Here is a 23,482-nt window from a genome sequence, read left to right as displayed (position 1 = left end):
ATTTCAAATCCACCTGAATTATAAGTCACCTAGTTTGTATACATACATCTATCCAGTTCAGAGGTATAACATGAGACTTAAGGTCAACTTAGTCAACTACATAGGCAAATTATATCACTTCCCCTCAATTAGAGATCCCATAAAAAAAAATAACTGAATTTAGTTCAGCATGACTTGTTCTTGGTAAGGCTATGCTTGGCTCTTTGTTATAACCACTTCACTTCTTCATTAATTTGTGCTTTACATTTTTCCTGAACATTAGATTGCTGTACATACTTGGTTGTAAATACTGCTCATTTAATCCATTCCAATGATTTACTTTCTATTTCTTAAACAGTTTTGAAAACTGTTGCTTTATAGGATATTTTGAGATTTGGCAGTGACATCTCCCTACCTTTCTTTCTCCCCCATTGTATTCCTTGATATATTCTTTTTTTTTTTTTTGCTTTTTGGAGGGGGAAAGGTAGGGCAATTGGGGTTAAGTGACTTACCCAAGATCACACGACTAGTTTTGTGTTGAGTGTCTGAGGATGGATTTGAACTCAGTTCCTCTTGACTCCAGGGTTGGTGCTCTATTCACTGCACCATCTAGCCTCCCCTCCTTGATATATTCTTGATCTTTTATTCTTCAACATGAATTTTATCATTTTTCTAATTTTAAAAAATTTCTCACTGATATATAACAATTATATTTAGATATTCCTTAATTTTTGTACAAAAGGTAATATTTATATAAATCCTTTGTGTATTTTAGTAGGTTAGTGTCCAGATATTTTTTCAGTTACTTCATTATTAATTTTATTATTTTAATGATTTTCTTTCTATCCATTTGTTAGTAGCACAGATAATTTCTGTGAATTTCCTTTTATCTTTGCTGAAATTATTTACTATCATGATTTTTTTGTTTCTCTAGTGGACATAATCAAATTTTATGAAAATTTTATTTTTGTCTCTTCTTTGCCAATGTTCACTTGATTTCTTTTCTTATTTTACTACTATTGGGTAGACACCTGATGGCAAACTTTTTTTAGACAAGAATAGCACAAGATGGGTAAGTATGGATGGGTTTTAATATGTATAAATAAGAAAGAACTTCTGAATTGCTTAGATCATTGATTCATTTGAGTATTGCTCCAGTTAGCATTTCTAGAATCTATGACTAATAATGGCAAGAGTGGGCATTTGTGCTTTACTATTGATCACAGTGGAAAACGTCAAGTGTCTTTATCACATATAATGTTAACTCTGAGATTTAGACAGATGCTTTTTTCATCATGTTAAAAAATCCTTTCATTCTTAAACTATGTATATATAATATATTGTAACAACATAAATGTGTTTTATTGAAGGTTTTTCTTGCACATATTGATCAACCCATGAATAAACATTTATTTAGCACTGTGCCAGGCAACGTTCCATAAAAATTTGTTGTTCGGTCGTTTAGAGCTGTGTCCAACTCTTCCTGACCCCTTTTTGGTGTTTTTTTTTTTTTTTTGGCAAAGACATTGGAATGGTCTGCCCTTTCCTTCTCCAACTCATTTTACAGATGAGGAAATTGAGGCAAAAAAGAGTTACGAGACATCACATTTACTTCACAGGAAAACTTCAGGAGTGGCATCCTCTTCTACTTTAGAGACCGATGTGGTAAGGCTTTGCTCTTGTTCCTTAAATGTTCTATGGAATTTGTCTGATGCTGGAATTCTTTTCTATGAAAGTTCATTTATGGGTCTTTAGTTGAATCTTAGCTTTGTCACATAGCCATGTAATTTGGAAGAGCAAATCACATTTCTGATCCTCAGTCCTTTCATTTGTAAAAACGGGAATAATATTTATACTATCTACACTACTGATTTGTTGTGAGGACCAAATGGTTTCATATTGTAAAGAGTTTTTAACTAAAGTTAAAATTATATAAATGGGAATCAAGGAAATATTAAAATTATTTTCAGCATACTATATGGAAGCAGGAAGTATATAATAATTTTAGAAAGGCTTCCATAAAGAATGGGTAAAATTTCAAAAGTCTTGGTTCTTGTAAGAGTAAAATTTCTGCTCTCCAGAAAATTCATCTATTCCATGGATGCCAGATAATCAAGACATTACTATGTATTTTTTCTGGGTTACATTTTCTAGTGTTTGAGGGATAGAATCATTGTAAGCATTCTTCTGGATGTCATGGGATTTGGATGCTAGTCTTCATTCTGCCCTCGTACCAATTTGTGGGGTTCTGAAAGTCATTTATAGAAGCATCAAATCTTAAGAACTGAAAAGAAATCAGCCTAACACTTATTTAAGCAGAATTTCCATATGCACATAGTAGGAATTTACTGAATGTTACTGATTGATTGATTTCTGACAAGTGACCATAACTCTATTTAAAGACTTCTGATGGACAACTCACCACGTTATAACTCATTCTACTTTTGGATTCCTGTAAGTGCCAAGTCTTTCCTTAGGCAAAATCTGTCTCTGTCAATTCTACCAGTTAGTTCTAGTTCGACAATCTGGAAATAAGTCCTGTTGCTTTCCCACATTACAGTTCTTTAAATTTTGGGATGGGGAAAATTGCTTCATTTATATATTAATCTTTTTCCTCCTAATTTCTAAATCTATCCAATGAAAAAATAATTAAGTGCCTCCTCGGTATTAGGCACAAGACTGCCATACAAAAGAATATGAAGGAATAACCAATGAATCCCTGCCTTTAAGAGTTTACATTTTAGTGGGGATGAGGGTAGAGCTGGACAACACACACACAAGCAGGCAGAACATATTTACAGAGTTAATACAAATGTCATTTTGGGTGCAACAGATTCTATTTTCTTAGGGTTAGTTTTTGGCCCTTGGATAATCCAAGTACTGTATGGTTGCCTATCACTGGCTACTAACTCAGACACAGACACACACACATATATGATCTATGCATTCTTCATTTACACAATATTTACAATGCTGGGAGGTATCTTAAGATGGGAAGCCTGACTTCTGGTCAGCAAAACATTGGTTTACCCCATATAAGTCAGAATCTGAAAATTAATTCTGGGTTCTGATTAGTTCAATTTTCCAATGAAGAGCTAGATTTCATATATTTAAAGTAAATAGGCTGTAAAATGCAAATTCATGCACAATACCTAAAGGTAGTCTGAAAATAAAGGGGAAGAAAAAACCCAAAATACTCAGGCACTATCTTCAAAGATTTAAGACAATAGCTGAACCAATGTGCTACCTGATTTATTAGAAAGCAAAGGACTAATATTCCTTTCCCATCAACGAGGAGAACAAGTATGTATGTGTATTCTCCAAAACTTGGATCCAATGACCTGCCAAGTCCTATGAATTCTCTCTCACAAGATCTCTACTATCAGTCCCTTTCCCTCTCCCTCTCAGTCTTCACCCTACCATAAAGGCCTTTATTACCTCTGGCCTGGGCTCTTGTAAAAAGTCTTCTAACTCATGTCTCTGGCTTCTATTCTAGTCTCTTTCCTATCCAATCAATCCTTTATACGCCTTCCAAAATAAACTTCCTAATGCAGAACTATGATTGGGGGTCAAGCCTGAGCAAAAGTGATCCAAAGATTCCTGCCTGAGCAAAACTGACTCAAGGCTCCTGAGGCAGCACTTGTGCAAGGTCTGCAAAGGCTAACACAATGCATCATGCAATAAAACCTCATGTCCATGCCTTGTTCTACAAACCTGTGCTTTGTTTCTCTTGTTCTCTGATTGGTGGGCCCACTTGGTGTCCCCAAGAACTGGAACCTCATTATGAGCCCTCAAGCCTCACATCCAGGTGTAAGGCCACTACATACCCAACCATCTCAGATGCTGCTGGTGGGATACCGAGAACACTGGAGCTGCATGAGTCCCTAAAACTGTGCCCTTAACAAATATAATGCTTGTTCTGCTCCCAGGAGCATAAGTATGTTTTCTGCATTCCCTTCTGTAAACCTGTCATATGATAACCCCACTTTGTGGCGTAAAAGCCTTCAGATTATTCATTGTTCACAAATTGAATTCCAAACTCAAAGCCTTCTCATAATAAAGCATTTCCCCCTCTTTCCTTCCTCCACCCCTGGATTTATTCAACACTATTTCCTTTTATTTACTTAACATCATAGCCAAACTCAAACACTCATTGTTGACTTATCTAAAAATAATCATAATCATAACTAGCATTTTCATATCACTTTATGACCTGCATACAATCCTGAGATATAGGGACTATTATTATTTCCATTTTATATCTGAAGAAACTGAGGCCATAGAAGTTAAGAGACTTGCCCAGGGTCCCTAAGGCCAGACCTGCTTCCCTGAGCAGCTCTTATCTGTCTTCTCTGTGTGTTTGTGTACACTGTCCTTCATGGAGGGAAATGAGTCCGGCCACATCTCTGCTCATTCAAATCATTCTCTTTTCCAGGACCAGTTTTAGGTGCCACTTTTTTTCATGAAATCCTTCCTAATTCTCCCAGTCAGAAGTGATCGCATCCTCCAGGAACTTCTTACACCAGTGTCTGTCCTCACCAATGCATTTTGTCTAGCCTGGCCTCTAGGTGGCACAGGGCCTGAAGTCAGGATGACCTGAGTTCGAATTCAGTCTTGGTTACCTGTATCACTTACCCTATGTTTGCCTCAGGCTCCTCTTCTGCAAAATGTCGATCTTCATAGCCCCTACCTCCCAAGGTTTTTGTGAAGACCAAATGAAGTAAAAATTGTAAAGCACTTAGCACCAGTGCCTGGCATGTAGTAAGCGCTATATAAATGTTAGCTATTATTATTATTTACTGTTATTATTACTTGTATTCTAAATATTTGTGTATATCTTATTACCTCTACTAAACTGTATGGTCCCTGAGTGTGATCACTGGTTTTTTCTTTATATCCACAATGCCTTGTATACAGCAAATACTTAGTAAGTATTTGTTAAATTGAAATGATTTAAATTAAGAAATGCTGCAAACCAGACTTGACTCACACTGAACTAAGACTGATGATCTGACTAGGAATTGATGGTGGGCATCTAAGAAGGAATAGCAGAGACATATGCTAAGGTACATAGAGCTGAGGCTTTGACCAGGGAAAATCACTGAACACTTTTATTTACGAGATGGCACCTGAAGAGCCACAATTCTATGTGACTATTAGGTGCTTAGTTGAAATTCAAAGCCTTTAAAGCAGAGTGAGAAGACAGCTAATTAGAAAAGGGTGGGTTGGGAAGAGAGAAAGTAAACTGTAAAACAAACCTAGCAATGAAGAAGGGGAAGGTAACACAAACAGGATTTTTCTGATCTTTACAGTTACATATCTATACTGCTCAAGTATAGCAGTGGTGTCTTGAGTTGCAACTGACACTTAATAGCTAGGAGAAGGGGAAGCCAGTTGGCTCAGTGATTAAGAGCTCCGGCCCCAGTGTCGGGAGACCTGGCATCAAATCCGGGCTCAGATACTTAGCACCACACCCAGAAATAACTGGCCATGTAACCTTGAGCAAGTTACTTAACCTTAATTGCTTTAAAAAAAAATAGCTAGGAGACAAATCCCCTAACATTTTTAACCTCAGTATTCTGATCTGTAAAACACTAATAATATCCATACTTCCTGTTAAGAAAGGGCTTTATAAATGACTAAGTGGTATGTAAATGTGAGTTACTGTTAACTTTTTATTAGTCTATGAATGGCAAAGTATAATCATTAATAATTAAATTCTTATTCTTTTATTGAAAATGATTCTTATAGCACGAAAATGATTCTTATAGCACCTAAGTCCTGGTGAGTCAGACATGTGCAGAAAGAAGATATACCTTTAGAACTAGAAATGCACTTAATGGTCATCTAGTCTAATCCAACTCATTTTACTTCTGAAGAAACTGAGTCTCAGGTTAAGTAACTCTAAGGTTGAAGATCTATAGCTAAGTTATAAAGCAACGATGGGTGACTTGGGAGGTACAGGGACAGCAGCAAAAAAACTGCATAATTGGGGGATATCAAGTTGTGATAAAGTAAATGCAGGTAAGAGAGATTTAAAAAAAAGGAAGAATGGCAATGAGACATGCTCGAATATAACCAAAAGCTTGACAAGAGAAAAACCACTTAAGACAAATTGGCCATAGAAAGGCTGGGCTATGGTCTTTGAGCTTACTCTTTATATGAAGCATATCAGTATAAAGTTATAAGTCAATATGGAAACAGCCCATAGAAAAACTAAGTATGTATAATGAAGAAAAATGCTAGTCACCTCTAGGTGTTTAGTTATGAATACCCACACTAAAAGCAACACTGTCAAAAGTGTCATCTTCCAATGTTTACTACTCTCTATCATACCTAAGATGTGTTTCAGAAATTAGTCATAGTTTTTGGCTGAGAAACTGAGGCCTTATGAAATTAAGCGATCTGCTTATAGTAAAAATCACTGGCAATGCTGATATCAAAAGCCAGGACTTCAGATTTATTTAAAACCACTTAATCCAAAACCATTATACTTATGTGGGTTCATGTGTGTTGTAGAGTAAGCACACATGTTAATTATTCACATCCTGAAAAACATCTATTTCCATTTTGTACACTCCTTTTACATAATTCAGGCAATGAGCCTAAAGTAACATCTCTGGAAAGTCTGAGGCAAAGAAAATACTATATTCCTAAAATGGCATGAAACCAGGGTAATGTTTTTATTTTGTTCTGATTATTATTTACTTTGCTGTTCAGTATTACCATCACCACCAGCCATGGTGCGATAGTTTATAACACTAAAATCAAATAAAGCAGCATGTAGCCACCTGAAAACATTTCTTACTGTAATATAATCTTCACTACTACAAATGCCAATCCTCAATTATTTTCTACATCAAAGTCCTATTATGGCATGTGTATACTACTTCAATAGCGTGTTGCACTCTGCAAATCAATAAGCAAAATGAGAAAGGATTATTTCAAGTTACAAATACTATGTTTTGATTTATATAGTTTTCTTCCAAATAATTTTTAACTAAGAGGCACTCTTCCATTATTACAACCTACTGGCAGAGAAGTAAAGAGTAAAGAAAGTCATGAAAAGAGCTGTAAACCCAAAAAGTATGTAAACAGTGTCAGAATTAATAGAGAATGTAAAGGGACTGTTGTACCAATAAATCATTTACATAGACGTGAAAGTCAACAATAATACATTCAGGGCTCACATTTTCACTACTATGTATGAAAGGAATGTGGAGCATAGGAATAGTTCAATGTTATCAGCTAATACATGACATGAACAAAGTACACTAACCTAAGGATCCCAACCACTGGGTTCTACCCCCTGACCCTGCTGTGTGACATCAGGTAATTTTTCTGGGCCTCAGTTTCCAATATTTTAAATGGTGAGGCAGCTGGAGTCTTCAAATTAGAGAGAAATGATTTTTCCTTCAAAACTATTGGTTAATTTCTTAAGAGGTCTACATAGAGGGGCAGAGCCAAGATGGTGGCATAGAAGCAGGAAAATTCCCTCCGCTCCACCCATAACCACCTCAAACACCTATAAAAAATGACTCTAAACAAACTTTAGGGCTACAGAACCCACAAAGGGACAAAGAGAAACAAACCTCCAGCTGAAGGCAGCCTGGAAGGCAGACAGGAAGGGTTCATCAGAGCACGCTGGGAGCCAAGCCCACATCAGCGTGAGCCTGCAGTTTTAGCCACAGGGTGACCTGACCAGCCGCAGCTACAGGGCTGTCAGGAGAGTGGATCACCAGCAGCTGTGGTGGTTTCCAGAATTATCAACCCATAAAGGCCAAAGACAAAGTGAGCGGTCAGTGTGGACTCTGAAGGAACATGGGTTATGGGAGTGTGGTCTGGCCTCTGCCACCCGGAGGGAGAAGCAGCTGAGGCACAGCGGCCACTGCCAAGTGGCTCCTTCAGAGCTCCTGGCCTGCAGATTGTAGGGGGACCAAGTGACCAGTATGAGGGGTAATCGCTCTTACTTTAACCTGCTTGGATCTGGATCCCTGTCCTAGGGTGCATGACCAGTGAGCCAGAGCCAGTGGAGGCTTCTGAGAAGGCAGCCAACTAATAGCTCCAGCAGCTGTGAAAATCCCAGCAATTTGGGACAAAGCTCTCCTCTCTGAAAGCACAGTTCTACTGTGGCAAAAAGCTCTAAAGTCCAGTAATTGAGTGGAAACATGAGCAAGCAAAGAAGCAAAGCAAGCACAGCAATCTGACTTTAGACTCCTATTTTGAGGGGAAAAGGATCAAAGCATGGAACAGGAGGAAGACAATGAAGTCAGAACTCCTGCAACAAAAGCTTCCAAGAAAAATATGGACTGGTTATAGGCCATAGAGGAGCTTAAGAAGGATTTTGAAAACCAAATAAGAGAAATGGAGAAAAAATTGGGAAGAGAAATGAGAATGATGCAACAAAATCATGAAAAGTGAGTCAACAACCTGACTGAAGAAAATAACACCTTAAAAAATAGACTAACTCAAATGGCAAAAGAGGCTCAAAAAGCCAATGAGGAGAACAATGCCTTAAAAAGCTGAATTTGCCTGATGGAAAAAGAATCTCAAAAGCTCATTGAAAAGAATCATGCCTTCAAAATTAGACTGGAGCAAATGGAAGCTAGTGACTTTATGAGAAATCAAGATACTCCTAAACAGATCCAAACAAATGAAAAAATAGAAGGCAATGTGAAATATCTCATTGGAAAAACCGCTAACCTGGAAAATAGATCCAGGAGAGAGTTTAAAAATTATTGGACTACCTGAAAGCCATGATCAAAAAAAGAACCTAGAAATCATCCTTCAAGAAATTCTCAAGGAAGATTGCCCTGATATTTTAGAACCAGAGGGCAAATAGAAATGGAAAGAATTCACTGATCACCTTTTGAAAAAGATCCCAAAAAGAAAACTCCTAGGAATATTGTAGCCCAGGTTCTAGAGTTCCCAGATCAAGGAGAAAATATTACAAGCAGGATAACACAGGACTTAGCAGCTTCTACACTGAGGGATTGAAGGGCATGGAATATGATATTCTGGAGGTCAAAGAGCTGGGATTAAAACCAAGAATCACTGGGCGGCTAGGTGGCGCAGTGAATAGAGCACCGGCCCTGTTGTCTGGAGGACCTGAGTTCAAATCCAGCCTCAGATACTTAACACAAAAACTAGCTGTGTGACCTTGGGCAAGTCACTTAACCCCAATTGCCCTCCAAAACAAAGCAAAACCAAAAAAAAAAAAAAAAAAGAATCACCTACCCAGCAAAACTGAGTATCATTTTTCAGGGGAAAATATGGTCATTCAATGAAATAGAGGACTTTCAAGCATTTTTGATGAAAAAGCAGAGTTAAATAGAAAATCTGACATTCAGATACAAGAAGCAAGAGAAGCATGAGAAGGCAAACAGGGAAAAGAAATCATAAGGAACTTATCAAAGTTGAACTATTTACATTCCTACATGGAAAAACAATAATTGTAACTTATGAAACTTTTCTCAGTATGAGAATAGTTGAAGGGAATACAAATCTATGTATACATATGTGTATATATGTATGTGTGTGTGTATGTGTACAGGTATAAACAGACAGAAGACACAGGACCAATTGAATAGGAAGGGATGATACTTAAAAGGTGAAATTGAAAGGTGAGAGAGGAATATCATGGGAGGAGATGGGTAGAGACAGAATGGGGTAAATTATCTCATATAGAAGAGGTAAGGGAAAACTTACAATGGAGAGGAAGAACAGGAAAGCAAAAGGGAATGGGTCAACTTTACTCTCATTGAATTTGGTTTATGGAGGGAATAACATAAACACTAAAGAGTGTATTCATCCTACAGGAAAGTAGGGGGGAAGAGGTGAGAGGGGGCATGATGGAGGGAGGCAAATTGGGGGGGAGGGAAGTCAGAAGCACCCACTTTTGAAAAGGGACAGGGTCAAAGTAGAGAATAGAACAATAGGGGGTCGGGATAGGATGGAAGGAAATATAGTCAGTCTTTCACAATATATCCACTATCTTCCTAGTAAGGGTGGGTGATGAGGGAGGAAGAGAAAGAATTTGGAATTCAAAGCTTTAAAATCAAATGTTTAAAAAAATATATAATTATTTTTTTATAATTATATATATATAATAATATATAATTATAAAAAATATATAATTATTAATGCAACTGGGAAATAAGATATATAGGCACTGGGTTATAGAGATCTATCCTGCCCTACTAGAAAGTCAGAAGGGGGATGGTAGAGGATATAGGAGAGTGCAGATTAGGGGAGGGTATACAGTGGAATCACTGTTTTGGGGTGGTGGGTAGGGCAAAGGTGAGGAGAAAATTTGTAACTCAAAATCTTGTGAAAATGAATGATGTAAACTAAAAATAAACATTAAATTTAATAAAAAAAATAATGTATAAAAAAAGGTCTACATAGAATATCTTTTCCTTAGTGACCACATTGATTTAAAACAGAGTAAAAAATGCTGTATAAAACACAAAATTGGATTTCTAAAATTAGAAATGCAATTAAACCTCAAATCCTATCCCTAATACATTTTTTATTGAAATGTCCTTTTCTTTACTGTGAGCTTCTCAGGTTTATTTAGAAACAAATATTATAATCAAAATGACTCAATCTATACTTTACTGGCTTATGAATGCATCAATATACTTGTAAATGTAAGCAGAATGAAAATAGCTTTGGAGGTAGTAACTAAGTCAGGCCAAGTTTCAGAAATTTATGTTTATAGATTGCTCTATGATGAACTAAAGTCACATGTGCCAATATTTCAGGCTCCATAGGACCTCAGTCAAGAATAGATTCTAAAGGATCCTTCTGCAGAGTGACAGCCAGAAAATCACAGCACCAACTGATCACTTTCCATTTTAAATAAAGAATGGCACCTTACTTTAACTTTTTTTCAGTTCAGCAATTTCTTTCTGGCATGAATTCAACCACCTCCTAGTTCTTTCTTACTGATTATTTAGAGGGAAGAAATAGTGCCTCTTACTTTAAAAAAGGCAACTAAAAAGGACCTCAAAATGCTTTAAGGATACACACCACGTTCTACTGTCATACCTTTGAGAATGAGGTAAATATGCATTAAATTCTGAGTAAAGGAAAGTAAAATAATTACTGCTGCTTGGATACAGAACAAGGTTTTCCTTTCTTTCCCTGGAGACTGCAAAGGATGAACCTGGTCAGAGGGGAAATGACCTGTATCCAAACATCAATGATACTTTTAGGGGTTGGTGGAACAACTATTTTCAGAATAATGAAGACTGATGTGACCCTGAGGATCTCCTGCAGCCAGAGCTGGCTAGAATAAAAAGGGCAGAAGCAAACCTCACCCTCCCAACCCCCTGCAAAGCATAGCTTTCTAAAGTCTTCTGGTGTGGAATTTCTTCTTTGGGGTCTCTGACTGCTATATTGAAATATGGTCCCATGTAACATGGTACAATTACTGTCATTTACTTCGTGCTGTAGTAGTATTCAATAACCAGTCCAGCATAAGCCATTAAAATACAAGCTAATGAAATAAAACTAAATACATTAAAATTTTTATTTTTAATATTAACTCATTTATATAGATGGTTAGCTCAACTGAACTGGTCAGAGTACTATGCTACTGAGGCCAAGGCCATGGGTTCAATCCTCTAGTAACTTGTTATTTACATAGGTCCATATGCATACCTAACTGTGGTCAGTTGTTTCAAAGATGCATGCCACTGGTCGCAAGGAAGATAAAGAAGAGAAAGGAGGTGGATGAAATGTTACAAATCAACCACCCTTATCCAAATAAAATCAAGTGTATTAATCACCCATTATGGGCCACGCATCTTGTTAGGTGATACAAACACACACAAAAAATGAAACAATCCCAGCTCTCAGTGAATGAGTTACATTCTAAGGAGGGAGACAAGTACATATAAAAATATATGCAGTATAAATATGTAGGTATGTATATGTGTGTGTTCACGTGCATGCATGGATACAAAGTAGTTAAATAAAACAGTTTGGGAAGACAAGCACAGTTTGGGGGAATGAGGAAAGGTTTTATATGGAATATGCATTTTATTTTATATTTATATTACAGATGCATTTCATTTAATTAATTTTTGACAGATCATTTTAAAGGAAGAGAGAAAGACTCTAAGGTGAGGAAGGAAGTCATGTATCCAGGCATGGGAGCCAGTAAGTAACAAAGGCACAGGTAGCATGAAGTGTTGAAAGTGAGAAAAGGCCATTTTGGCTGGATTGCAGAGGGGAGGAAGAGGAGTTAAGTTCAAAGAAGCTGGAATAGTAGGTTGGTTCCAGGTTGTGCAGGGCTTTAAAAGCCAGCTAGAGGCATTTATATTTTATTCTACAGACAATCAGAAGCCACTAGGGTTAGCTCAGTAAGGGAGTCATATGGTCAGATCTGTGCTTCAGAAAAATTACTTTGGCAACAATGTAAGAGACCTATTATGGCAAAGAGATCAATTAGGTGTCTGTAGTAATAATCCAGGTGTGGGTCTGAACTACCAATCACACAATCAACATTTATGAAGTATCTGCTGTGTGCCAGGCACTGTGCTAAGTGCTGAATCTGTGGAGAGAAGGGGGTCAGATGGGAAAGATGTTATAAAGGTAGAAAGGGCAACTCATTAAATATGTAAGGTGAAGAATCAAGGACAACAAAAAAATTATGAACTCAATATTCTGAAAGGATGATGGTGTCTGGCAGAAATGGTTGGTTTGGAAGAGGGGAAGGTTTAATGAGAAAGAGAATGAGCTTAGTTTTAAACATTCTGAGTTTAAGACATCTCTGGGAATTCAGACTGAAATGTCCAATAGCAATTGTGGACAGACTGGGGCTATATATGAAGCTGTGGGGAAATCTGTGGGAATCACCCACATAGAGGCAGTTAAGTCCATGGGAGCTAATGAAAATCTTAAATGTGTGGATTTCAAAAGAGGAAAGATTATTGAGTGAATGAAGCAAAGTGAGAGTGTGGAAGTGACAATAGGGAGAGGATCACTGAAAGTATGCAGAGGAATAAGGAAAGGGGACCCAGAACAGAATATTGGGGAACATGCACAGTAAGAAGGCATAATGTAGATGATGGGCCAGCAGAGGAGTGGTTAGGCAGGTAGGAGAAGAAAATAGAGAGAAGTGTCACAAAAACCCAGAGAGGAGAGAGTATCTAGGAGACAGTGGTCAACACTGTCAGTGGTCAACAGGGTCAGATGTAGCAATTTGGTCGAGAAGAATTAGGAATGAGAAAAGACCACCAGGTTTGGCTCTTAAGAGATCAATGGTAATTGTGAAGATAGCTTCAATTCCTAATGAGGCTAGAAGCCAAACTGAAAAGAGAATGAGAGGAGAGGAAGTGAATGCCTGAGCAAGAAAGTTTTTTCAAAGAGTTTGGCTCAGAAAGGAGAGATATAGGCTGATAGTTTGAGAAAATAGTAGGGTTTTTGTTCTCAAAACTTTTTTTGAGTCGGGAGACTTTTTTTTTTTGGAGGGCAATTGGGGTTAAATAACTTGCCCAAGGTCACAAAGCTAGTTTTTGTGTTGTCTGAGGCCAGATTTGAACTCAGGTCCTCCTGACTCCAGGGCCAGTGTTCTATTCACTGTACTACCTAGCCACCCCCCAGAATTTTTTTACATCTTTTTTTTTTAAAGCAATTGGGGTTAAGTAACTTGCTCAAGGTTACACGGCCAGTTATTTCTGGGTGTGGTGCTAAGTATCTGAGCCCGGATTCGATCCCAGGTCTCCGGATTTTTTGGTTCTCAAAACAAAACCCTTTTGTTCTCAAACTCAGAATCCCTAGGCATTAGAGAAGTGTTCTCTCTAGACAGAATAATTTAATATAGTATTGTTTCTAACTTTCTAAGAGTAGCTTTCTCCTCCCAAGACCTTTCTGAAGATATACTTAACTTCAAGTCCTTATTGGCATTTAGAAAAGAACTATGCTTCCATGAGGAGAATATGCTTCTTTGGTTCTGAGCTGGAATTTAGAAACCGTTTAAAAATAGAAACATTATAAATGATGGCTAGACCCAGATGAAATACTATTATTATTATAGTTCAGGCACATCAACAGGCACCTGTGGCCTGGTCTAGTAATTTAAACCACCATTTGTAAAATACTTCCTATGTTAAAGTTTAAACCAAACAAATAATCTATAAGCAAACCTTTTTCCTCCCCACCCAAACAAAACAAGAACTTAATAGTGTCAAGACAACCTTCCTCCCAGAGGAAGAGGACTTGGGAGAGAAGGATTAGTTTCACTGAATTTAGGACTTTTTACCTCATCAGCTGATAGTTTCATGCCAGAACAATCATGTCCTAAATTTGGCTAAAGATGTGGTTCTGTAGTTAACCCTTTTAGGTCAAAAGTTTCTCTTGCGGGAAATAGCCAAATGAATAGCTCAGAGGTGGTAAAAATATGTAGCATCAGTTAGGTGGTCTTTGGATAAGCAGGCTTTCTTCCGATGCGGATCAGCCTCCTTCAGAGGCTCATCAACTGACTGATCTCTGATCCCTGGCCCAGTGCTAGTCTACTCCTATAGGATATGTCAGCTAACCCTGGGATGACCCTTGACATTCTAACCAGAGACTGTCAAGCACTGACTCCTAGAGAGCAGAATGATCTCAGGTTAAGTCCCATTCCTTTCCCAGTCCTGTGTCCCCCAGATGAATACTCTCACTCAAGGTATATCAGTTCCTCTAAGGCGTAGACAGCCTATACGTCATTTCATCAAACACTGGTTATATGTGTATTGTGTATAGAGAACAGTATTAGTTGCTGAGGAAGAGAAAAAGGTTAGGACATTTAGGAAAGAATTTCTGTCCTTATGGGGCTATAATGATAATATGCATCATTATCAAATGATGATACATTGAGAGTTACAAAAGGAAAAAGTATTACGTGAGGGCTAAGATGTAAGGTTGCTACCAACTAGAACCCAAGGGTCAATCAGGGAAAGTTCCCTGGTGGAGATAACATTTGGAATACTCTTTAATTTTTAGTTCTTTTCTTACCTACCCTTTAAAACCTGAGAATCAGTGATAAAACAACCAATTCTTCAATTAATTTATTATATATGAAACACCCAGTTATGCATACCTTCTATTACAAAATTGATTAGATTAATTATCACAAGACTGATTGTGTGCTTAATGTTCCCATCAAGGAAAAACACTTGGTAAATCGCTATGTAAAACTCTTTCCATTATATTACATTGTCTCAGGGAGTGGAGGGACATTGGGTATAGAAAAGACATTTAGCAGTAAAGAGAAGAAATGTGACAACAATCATATGAGGCAGAAGGGTCACAGGATGCTTTTTGTAGGATTTAGGAGAATATTTCAAGTAGGAAGGAGTGACTGGAAAGTGAGAAGTTGGAAATGACTGTAGGACCTAGAAGTAGGAAAGCATGGGATTAAAGGTATCAGTGGAGGAATCAGTGTTAGTGAGGAATAAGGATACCTTTTCATGTGTAGTCATGGAGAGAATGGATCAAGTTAGAGAAGTTTTGTGAAGTGAAGGTAACTGGGGAATTTATGCTGGATAGTCTTATTTTCAGTAAAGTAGAATGGTAAGCTGTTATTAAATATGGGGGGCAGAGTTTAAGAAGATATATGGAACAGTCACTACAGGGAATGATAGAAGGATAAAGATAAATGATTGGTGAATAGAAATGGGGATCATTTCTGAGGGTCTTCATTTCCTTTTTTCTTCTTAGACAGTACAAAAGTAAACCTTAGTCTCTAGAATGTCTGTGTTTTTCCAAATTCAGAATCAGTGAAGTCAGAATTAATTACTGTGCTTAGATGCAAAAACACTTTCATTTACTTAGGACTAGTACCAAAACAGAAACCTTGACTGTGAAATTTAATATATCTCTCATGAAAAAAGTACCTTTTAGTTTCTTGCCTCTTGGAGATGCTCCACTAGGAAAAACTATTAATTCAAAATATTGCATTCTCTCTGTTACAATACTACAGATTATTATATGAACTTACCACCCCATAGGCCCCATTGTTTCTGCTCGGGTTTTCCCCCTCTTAGCTTCCTTGAGAAGTTCTTCTATTGCCTTCCTGGAGGGGAAAAATGAAGAAGTTTTGAAAAATAAATAGATTAGCAGCTACTATATAATCATGGATGAAAAATGCCATCTCTTTCACAGGGGCTTTTTCGCTTTTGGGGAGGCCATAGACCCCCCCCTACCCCCACCCCGGGCTTTCTGGTGAAGGCTACAGACACCTACTCACAAAAATGTTTATGAATAAATGTACAAAACACATAACATAACAAAGGTAACCAAAGGTTAGTGGAAAATAAAGATGTGATTTTTTCCCCCCATGCCAGTTCACTGATCCCCTGAAATCTCTACCAGCTGACTCCTTGAGAGTTTGCAGACCCCAGGCTAAGCATTCCTCCTCTATACTGTTTATACTACTTGAGTACTATCAAAATAATAGCTGACATTTGTGCAGCTGTTTAATATTTGCAAAGAGTTTTCCATAAATTATCTCATTTGAGTCTAACAACCCAATGAGTCAGATGATTATTATTAATCCTATTTTATACCTGAAGAAACTGAAGCTCAAGGAGTCAGTGGTGGTATACAGAACCCATATATCTTCCTGATCCTGCCATATAGCCTCTCATTTTATACAGTTTTCTAATGTTAAAACATATTCAAGGGGTGAATGGATATTAATTACTTCTCACAATATTTACATGAGAGACATGTTCGATTCCAAGAAAAATAAAGATGACAAGTCAATGATTTTTAGGAACTTACAATCTAACCCTCTGGAGATCAAGTCCAAATTTATGTCTTTCATTATTATGATAATCTAGTTCCTTCCCAATTATCCATTCAAATTTTCCAAGTTCTAAGAAGGCCTAAAAAGAATGTAAGCAAGACCACAGTTGATACTCATCCTTTAAGTTACCCTTTGCTGTAGGGCAAATCATTTCTCTTTAAAATGTCTATGGGATCTAATCACTCTTCAAATTTATATCCAAGTATAGAGACTGGCCCTGGATAGCTTACATGTAAGTTCTTTTCTTGTACATTTCTAAAAATATGTCAAGAGATAGTAAAATCTCAATAACTACCAGTTCTCACCTACTTTAATATCTTAACCAATATAGGATGACTAAATTAGATTTTTTCTTTTCTACACAAACTACTATAATAAAAATGACATTTACATAAATACTTTCAAATTTGGAAACCATCTTAAGACACATCTCCTTTAAGCTTCATGACAATCCTACACTACAAGTGTCACCTCTATTTTAAAGATAAACAAATGAAATCCAGAGTTTACAAGAGTCACCCATGGTCATACAACTTGCAAATGTCAGGAGCAGGATTTGAACCCATGTCTTTCCGACTCTAAGTCAAGTACTCTTATCTTTCCAAATTTCAAGGATCTATGATTTCACCATGTGTCCCCACTCCTCAACTGATACAGCTCACTTCTCTTAAACCTTTGTAGAACCTTTATTTGCACTCAAGATCTGGTGATGGGACCTTCTAATCAGGATGGTTCCAAATAAGAATCATACAAAGTCACTGCTGAAATTGTACTGGCAAACTTTTTAGTTCCCAGGGCTTTTATCAGCATAGGTTTTGGGCATCTAGGGTGGTGAAACTATATCCATAAAGGGCTCTGCAAACCTAGAAGTGCTATATAATTGCTATTATTATTATTTCTATGACTTTGTAAGACATTAATTCACCATATTTGTTTCACCAATCCACCAGAGGCACTGGATACCTCAAGATGTGTCAGTCTTGAGGTCTCCTCTTCTCTTTAAATCTCCCTTTTATGTGTTGTCTTCCCCTATTATAATGTAAGGTCCTTGAAAGTAAAAACTATCTTGTTATCTTGTATTTGTAACCCTGGCACTTAGCAAAGAGCTTAACACATAATGAACACAAAAGAAATGCTCTGAGTAGTGAGGTGGCACGTTGGATAGAATGCTGCATCTAGAGTCAGGAATACCAGAGTTCAACTTTGGTCTCAGACACTTACTAGCTGTGTGATCTGGGGCAAGTCACTTAACCCTGTTTGCCTCAGTTTTCTCATTTGTAAAATAAGCTGAAGGAAATGGCAAAGCACTCCAGTATCTTTGCCAGAAAAACAAATAGGATCAGGAAGAGTCCAATACAACTTTGCAGAACACTATACTATGTAACACGCAAAATTCTCAACTCATAAAAGGGGTATATTCCAAAAGTTCATTTTAAAGGTGGCTGTTTAAAGCAAAAGTCTTCAAGCTTTTCTGATCATGTACCCCAAAAGTAGAAAAAGAAACGAATATGCAATTTTAATGTGTTTCCTTATTTAATTTAAAAAGTATGACATAAATTTGAAAATAATATTTGATTGTACAGTCAATAGGGAACCAATGGAAGGAGAGTAATAAGGCCAGACTTGTGCTTTGAGAAAATCACTTTGGCAGTGATATGGAGGATGGATAAGAGGAGGAAGAGACTGGGAGAAAACTTAGGAAGCTATTGCAATACTCTGGGCAAAGGGAAATAAAGACCTTAAGTAGGACTGTGGACATGTGAAGAGAGAAAAGAGAATAGATAAAACATACTGTAGAGATAGAAATTATAAAATCTGGCAACTGACCGAATATGTGTTGAGGGGGAATGAGCTGAAAAAGGCTAATGATGTGCAACTGGGTGACTGGGCCTTGGCCAGTAACAGGAAAGATGGGTAGAGCTGCAAGGGAAGTCTGATTTAAAGATTTCTATGGATGCAGATCACAAAGGACCCATGACCGCTGATTCTGCTTGACCCACTAAAAACACAGAAGGAGGAGCTAACACTCTTATGAACTGGTCACTGCCTTGGGGGAGAGCCCATTCTCTGAAATGTACAGGCTGAAGCCATGTGATAATCTCTGGAGCTGGGGGTGGCTGTAGAAGACATTTTTCTTAGCTTAATATTTAAAGATATCTATGATCTGCCTCCAACTTAGCTTTCTACTCTTACTTCACTTTGCTCCTCTGCACTATAATCTACATTTAAGCTAAAATGACTATTAGCTATTATCTTTCTACTACTGTGTATTATTTGTACAGGCTATTTCAAAAATATAAAATGCATCATCTCAAAATCTCTTTCTGATATACTTTTCTTAAAGCTTTTGGGTAGGAATCTATGGAGGGAAAAATAGAAGCAATATTGTTTATAGTAGTACACTACACCACAGACTACTTATGGCAGAGGAGGAAAAAGATGAGAATTTTGGAAAATTTATTATGAACCTGGCATGAAGACATGACTTCAACCCTATAGACATCTGCAATAGTTCTTTCTTTGCCCAAACCAGAGCAGCTGAGAAATTACTAACTTCTAACCAATGATAATTACATTATTCAAAAAGTGAAGGAAATGATGAGTACTGATAGACTGACACTTGGAATAGATCGGATGATAAAACTGGAACACACTGAAAAGGCTAAATTACTTAACTTGCCTTTTGCTTTTGTTTTCTGTTCCAAGCAGAATGATTTTTGGACTGGGAACAATAGATTAAGACAATTACCAGTAAGACAAAAGGTAAAGGTAAGTGAAGATACGCTAAGAAAGTTATTGCCTACACTCATTACACTAAATTGGCCTGCACAACCTGCAGTCCATGGGCGGCCTGTGAAACACCAAAGGATTTCCTCTACATACAAAGGATATTTCCCTCTAAATTTTTCACTGGCTGCCCTAAATTCTTTGTCGGGCCACAGGTTGTGCAAGCCTGAGCTAAATCATGAAGCTCAGATGAAATAAATATGAGGGTACTGAAAGAACTGGCTAATATGATTGTTGAAGCTAGCTAGTGAGTTTCTAAAAGGTTATGAAGAGTTACTGCATTGGAAAAGGGCAAATGCACCAATTTTCAAACAGACGAAAAGAGCAAAGTCTGCAAGCTGGCAAAACTGATTCTAATTCTTGGCAAAATTCTAGAACGCATTATTAAGGAGACTGCTTCTGAGTGGGAAGAAAACGAAGTGGTTAGAGGTATCATCAAAGCCAGCAAGATAGTACCAACTGGTCAGGACAGACTGACACTAATTTCCCTAAAAACAAAACTCAAAACAAAAAACATTTATTGATGTCTTTTGTCTTTATACAACCCTCACAAAGAAAAACAATTTAAAAATAATCTGCTTTAGTGACCATATCTGACCATGGTTACAATATTCTGTCATACTATACAAACCCTTGCCTATCTATCATGAGGGGAAAGGTATGCTTTTTCTGTTCTCCTGGACCTTTACTGATTTTTCAGTTATTTAGAGTTCAACTTTCTTTTAATGACTTTTATATTCAAATTTCTATAGTGAATGTTTATTATTATTTTTTTGTTTATGCTTATTTTTAGCTCTACAACAGTTTATATAAATCCTCCAATATTCCTCTGAATTGCTAGTAATCATCATTTCTCATTGCACAACATCTTTTATGCCATAGTTTTGACCAGTCATTCTCCAATCAATGAGTTCCCTTCTCCTGCTTCCCCTTTCCCCTATCACCTCTTTGATAGAACAAAGAATGCTGTGAACATTTGAGTAAACAGGATCTTTTTTTCCCCGTTTCTTCTCTTTCTTGGGGTATATGCCTAGTAGTGAGACTGCTGAGTCAAAGTCATTTTTCTTTCATAATTCCAAACAAATATCTAGAATGGCTGGAATAATTCAAAGCTTCACAAAGTACTTTAGTGCCTCTGTCTTCCTAGTTCTTTTCTTACTTTTAAGGTACTATCACTAGAATATGGGGCATTGCTTCTGTCATCCACTCAGAAATATCTTGTAGAGTCTCTCAGCCTCTCTTTACCTCTATACCTATCTTTAGGGTACGATACCAAGTCTGAAGAAAAAAAAAACTTATATGTATATTAACAACAATATATGTATATGGTACCTTATGGTACCTTCCAAATACTCTGGAGGTATTTTCAAAATAAATGGAATATAAATGAAAAGCCAGAAGATCAGGTAGTGATCTTTAATGTAGCCACTGATTCTGAGGGTTTGCCTATTAATGCACTCCTGAGAAAAGCAGTACAAAATTATGTTTCTATTTTTTATCCTCACAATCCTAAGCATTTCAAATCTACTGAAAAGAAGCATATCTCAAACAGGATCATTTTATAATGACATGATTAATACAGTAAAAACTACAATTAACAGTTACAGGAACATTAGAATAAATCAAGTAAAGTACTGCTAGTAGTATGGAGGTGGCACTGTGGACAGATCAGGGGCCTGGACTCAGGAAGACTCATTTTCCTGAACTCAAATCTGGCCTCAGGTACTTAGTAGCTGTGTGGCCCTGGACAAGTAAGTCACTTCACCCTATTTGCCTCAGTTTCCTCATCTATAAAATGAGCTGGAGAAGGAAATGGCAAACCATTCCAGTATCTTTGGCAAGAAAAGCCCAAATGAAGTCAAGGAGAGTCAAACACGACTGAAAATGACTGAACAAGAAGTAGTAGCAGACTAAGAATTTAAGCAAATATGATTCTTGGGCAGTTGGGGTAAAAAATTTATCTGGAAATTTAGGATGAATTTACCAAGTAATATAATTAGCCCCTTCACATACATGAAAATGCTTTTCTAATGGATTAAAAAAAGTCTAAAATATGAGTAATTTAAAAAATAATAACATGGGCAATATTCTTACTATACTAATAATACCACCTTATATTTATAAAGTGTTTCGTAACTCTTCAGAGTACAAAATATCTTCCTGACATCCCATAATAGTTTGACCTCAAGAAAAATCTTGTGAGGTAGGCCAATACATTCACTCCATTTTAGAGATGAATAAACTGATCTTCAGAGGAATTAAGTAACTCCACCATGAATACAATTTTACTAAGTAGATGGAGACAGGAACTGGATTTGTCATTGCATCGGTATAAGGAACTCTCAGAGGAAGGAATGCATTCTACCAAAGCAGGCTGGCACCTTCCCTGCAAACTCAGTTTTAGAGACTTGTTCACAGGGCCGACAGATTAACTTGCCCAGGACTTCTTGGCTCTAAGACCAGTCCTTTTTCTACTCTGTCAGGTATATCTCCTCATTATGCGTTCTTTTCCATTCCACAGTCTCTACATACTTAAATGTAAAGAAAAAAAAAATTTGGAACTGGAGGATGGAGGAGGAGGTGATCATGTTATATTCCCAGCAAGTAGTAAGCTCTTTAAAGATAAGAGGTTGTTTCAGTTTTTTTTCCTCTGTCGCCTCAGGGCAGTGACTTGGCACATGGCAGGTGCTTAATGCTTGTAGGACTGAACTGAATCTGTGTATTATCCTTAAATCATGACTGTTCCTTTCAGCTGAGCTTTCCCAAGTTATATATTCTATTATCCCCACTGATATAAACTAAAAAAAAAATGTGTTTGGAGGATTGTGGGTGTATGTGTGGGTGGACTGGGGTGGGGTATGGAACAGGGAGGCAACCATGTGGCACAGGGGATAGAACACTGGACCTGGAGTCAGGAAGACCTGAGTTCAAATCTGACCTTATGACCTTAGACATTTAATAATCGTGTGACTCTGGGCAAGTCATTTAACCTTTGTTTGCCTCTCAGCTTCTGCATCTGTAAAATGGGGATAATAACAGCATCTACCTCCCAGGTTTGTTGTGAGGATTAAATGGGATGATACTTGTAAAGTGCTATTAGCACAATGCCTGGCATGTGGCAAGCACTATATTAATGCTACTATTATGGGAGAGAGGGGTGATTTCTTGATGTAGGAAACTCCCAGCAAGGAACTGACTTTTACCAATGCAGATCAACTACTACTTAGACTCATCAAGCTATGGAGATAGGGTCTTAACTACACTGCAGGCTTGGAGAACAAGCTCCTGTAATAGTGGGATATAGCATAGATTTGGAGTTGGAAGCAACCTTAGAAAGAGTTCATCTAGCCAACTCCTTTATTTTAGAGATGAGGAAATCAAGTTAGAGAGCCAAAGTAGCTTGCAAAAGTAGCTTTTAGCATGGCTAGGATTTGAATACACGTTCTCTGATTCCCAATCTAATGCTCTTTTTACTCGGCTACCTTGATGACTAAATAACCCAAAGAACAGCTCTTGGTCTAGGATGTTTAACCTTTTGAGCAGAGGAATGGATGCTGGAATGGAGTATGCCATCAATTTCTAACAACATGACACTGGCTAGAGTGCTCAACTTCACAGAAGAAAAAAAATCTTTTTTTTTTTTTATGAATTGTTTCTTTTCAATTGAATCAGAAAAAATGTTTTCCAAAAGAGGATAAAGTTAGAGAGCCAAGACATAAAGGGAGAAAATGAAGCCAAAAGGAATCATACAAAAATGCTGTACAGTGTAAAACAATCAAAATAACATTGGGGGTGGGGAATAGCAACGGGAAAAGGAATTTAGCAACACAGTGTCAAGGTGGATAGAGAGGAAGGAGTAAGGTGATCCTCTGGGCAATCTTAGAGATCACTGAACTCCTGACTACCAAAACAAAG

At 37.3% G+C, this 23,482-nt stretch overlaps 1 protein-coding gene across 1 annotated transcript in view; it reads right to left on the bottom strand.

The window, feature by feature from the left end:
- The window catches only part of POLR1D (RNA polymerase I and III subunit D), a 59,016-nt gene that overhangs the window by 7,299 nt on the left and 28,235 nt on the right, over nucleotides 1–23,482 (bottom strand). Inside the window, exon 2 of the mRNA XM_069079907.1 lies at nucleotides 15,971–16,045. Coding sequence (XP_068936008.1) covers nucleotides 15,971–16,045 — 75 coding nt within the window. The remainder of the gene's footprint in view (nucleotides 1–15,970; nucleotides 16,046–23,482) is intronic.

The sequence above is a fragment of the Petaurus breviceps genome, unplaced genomic scaffold (genome assembly GCF_028583685.1).
Source record: "Petaurus breviceps papuanus isolate PSGF00001 unplaced genomic scaffold, PetGlider_PUasm1.0 91133, whole genome shotgun sequence".
Lineage (NCBI taxonomy): Eukaryota > Metazoa > Chordata > Mammalia > Diprotodontia > Petauridae > Petaurus > Petaurus breviceps.
The sequence above is the reverse complement of the archived record's forward strand: the minus strand, read 5'-3'. Positions and strand labels throughout refer to the sequence as shown.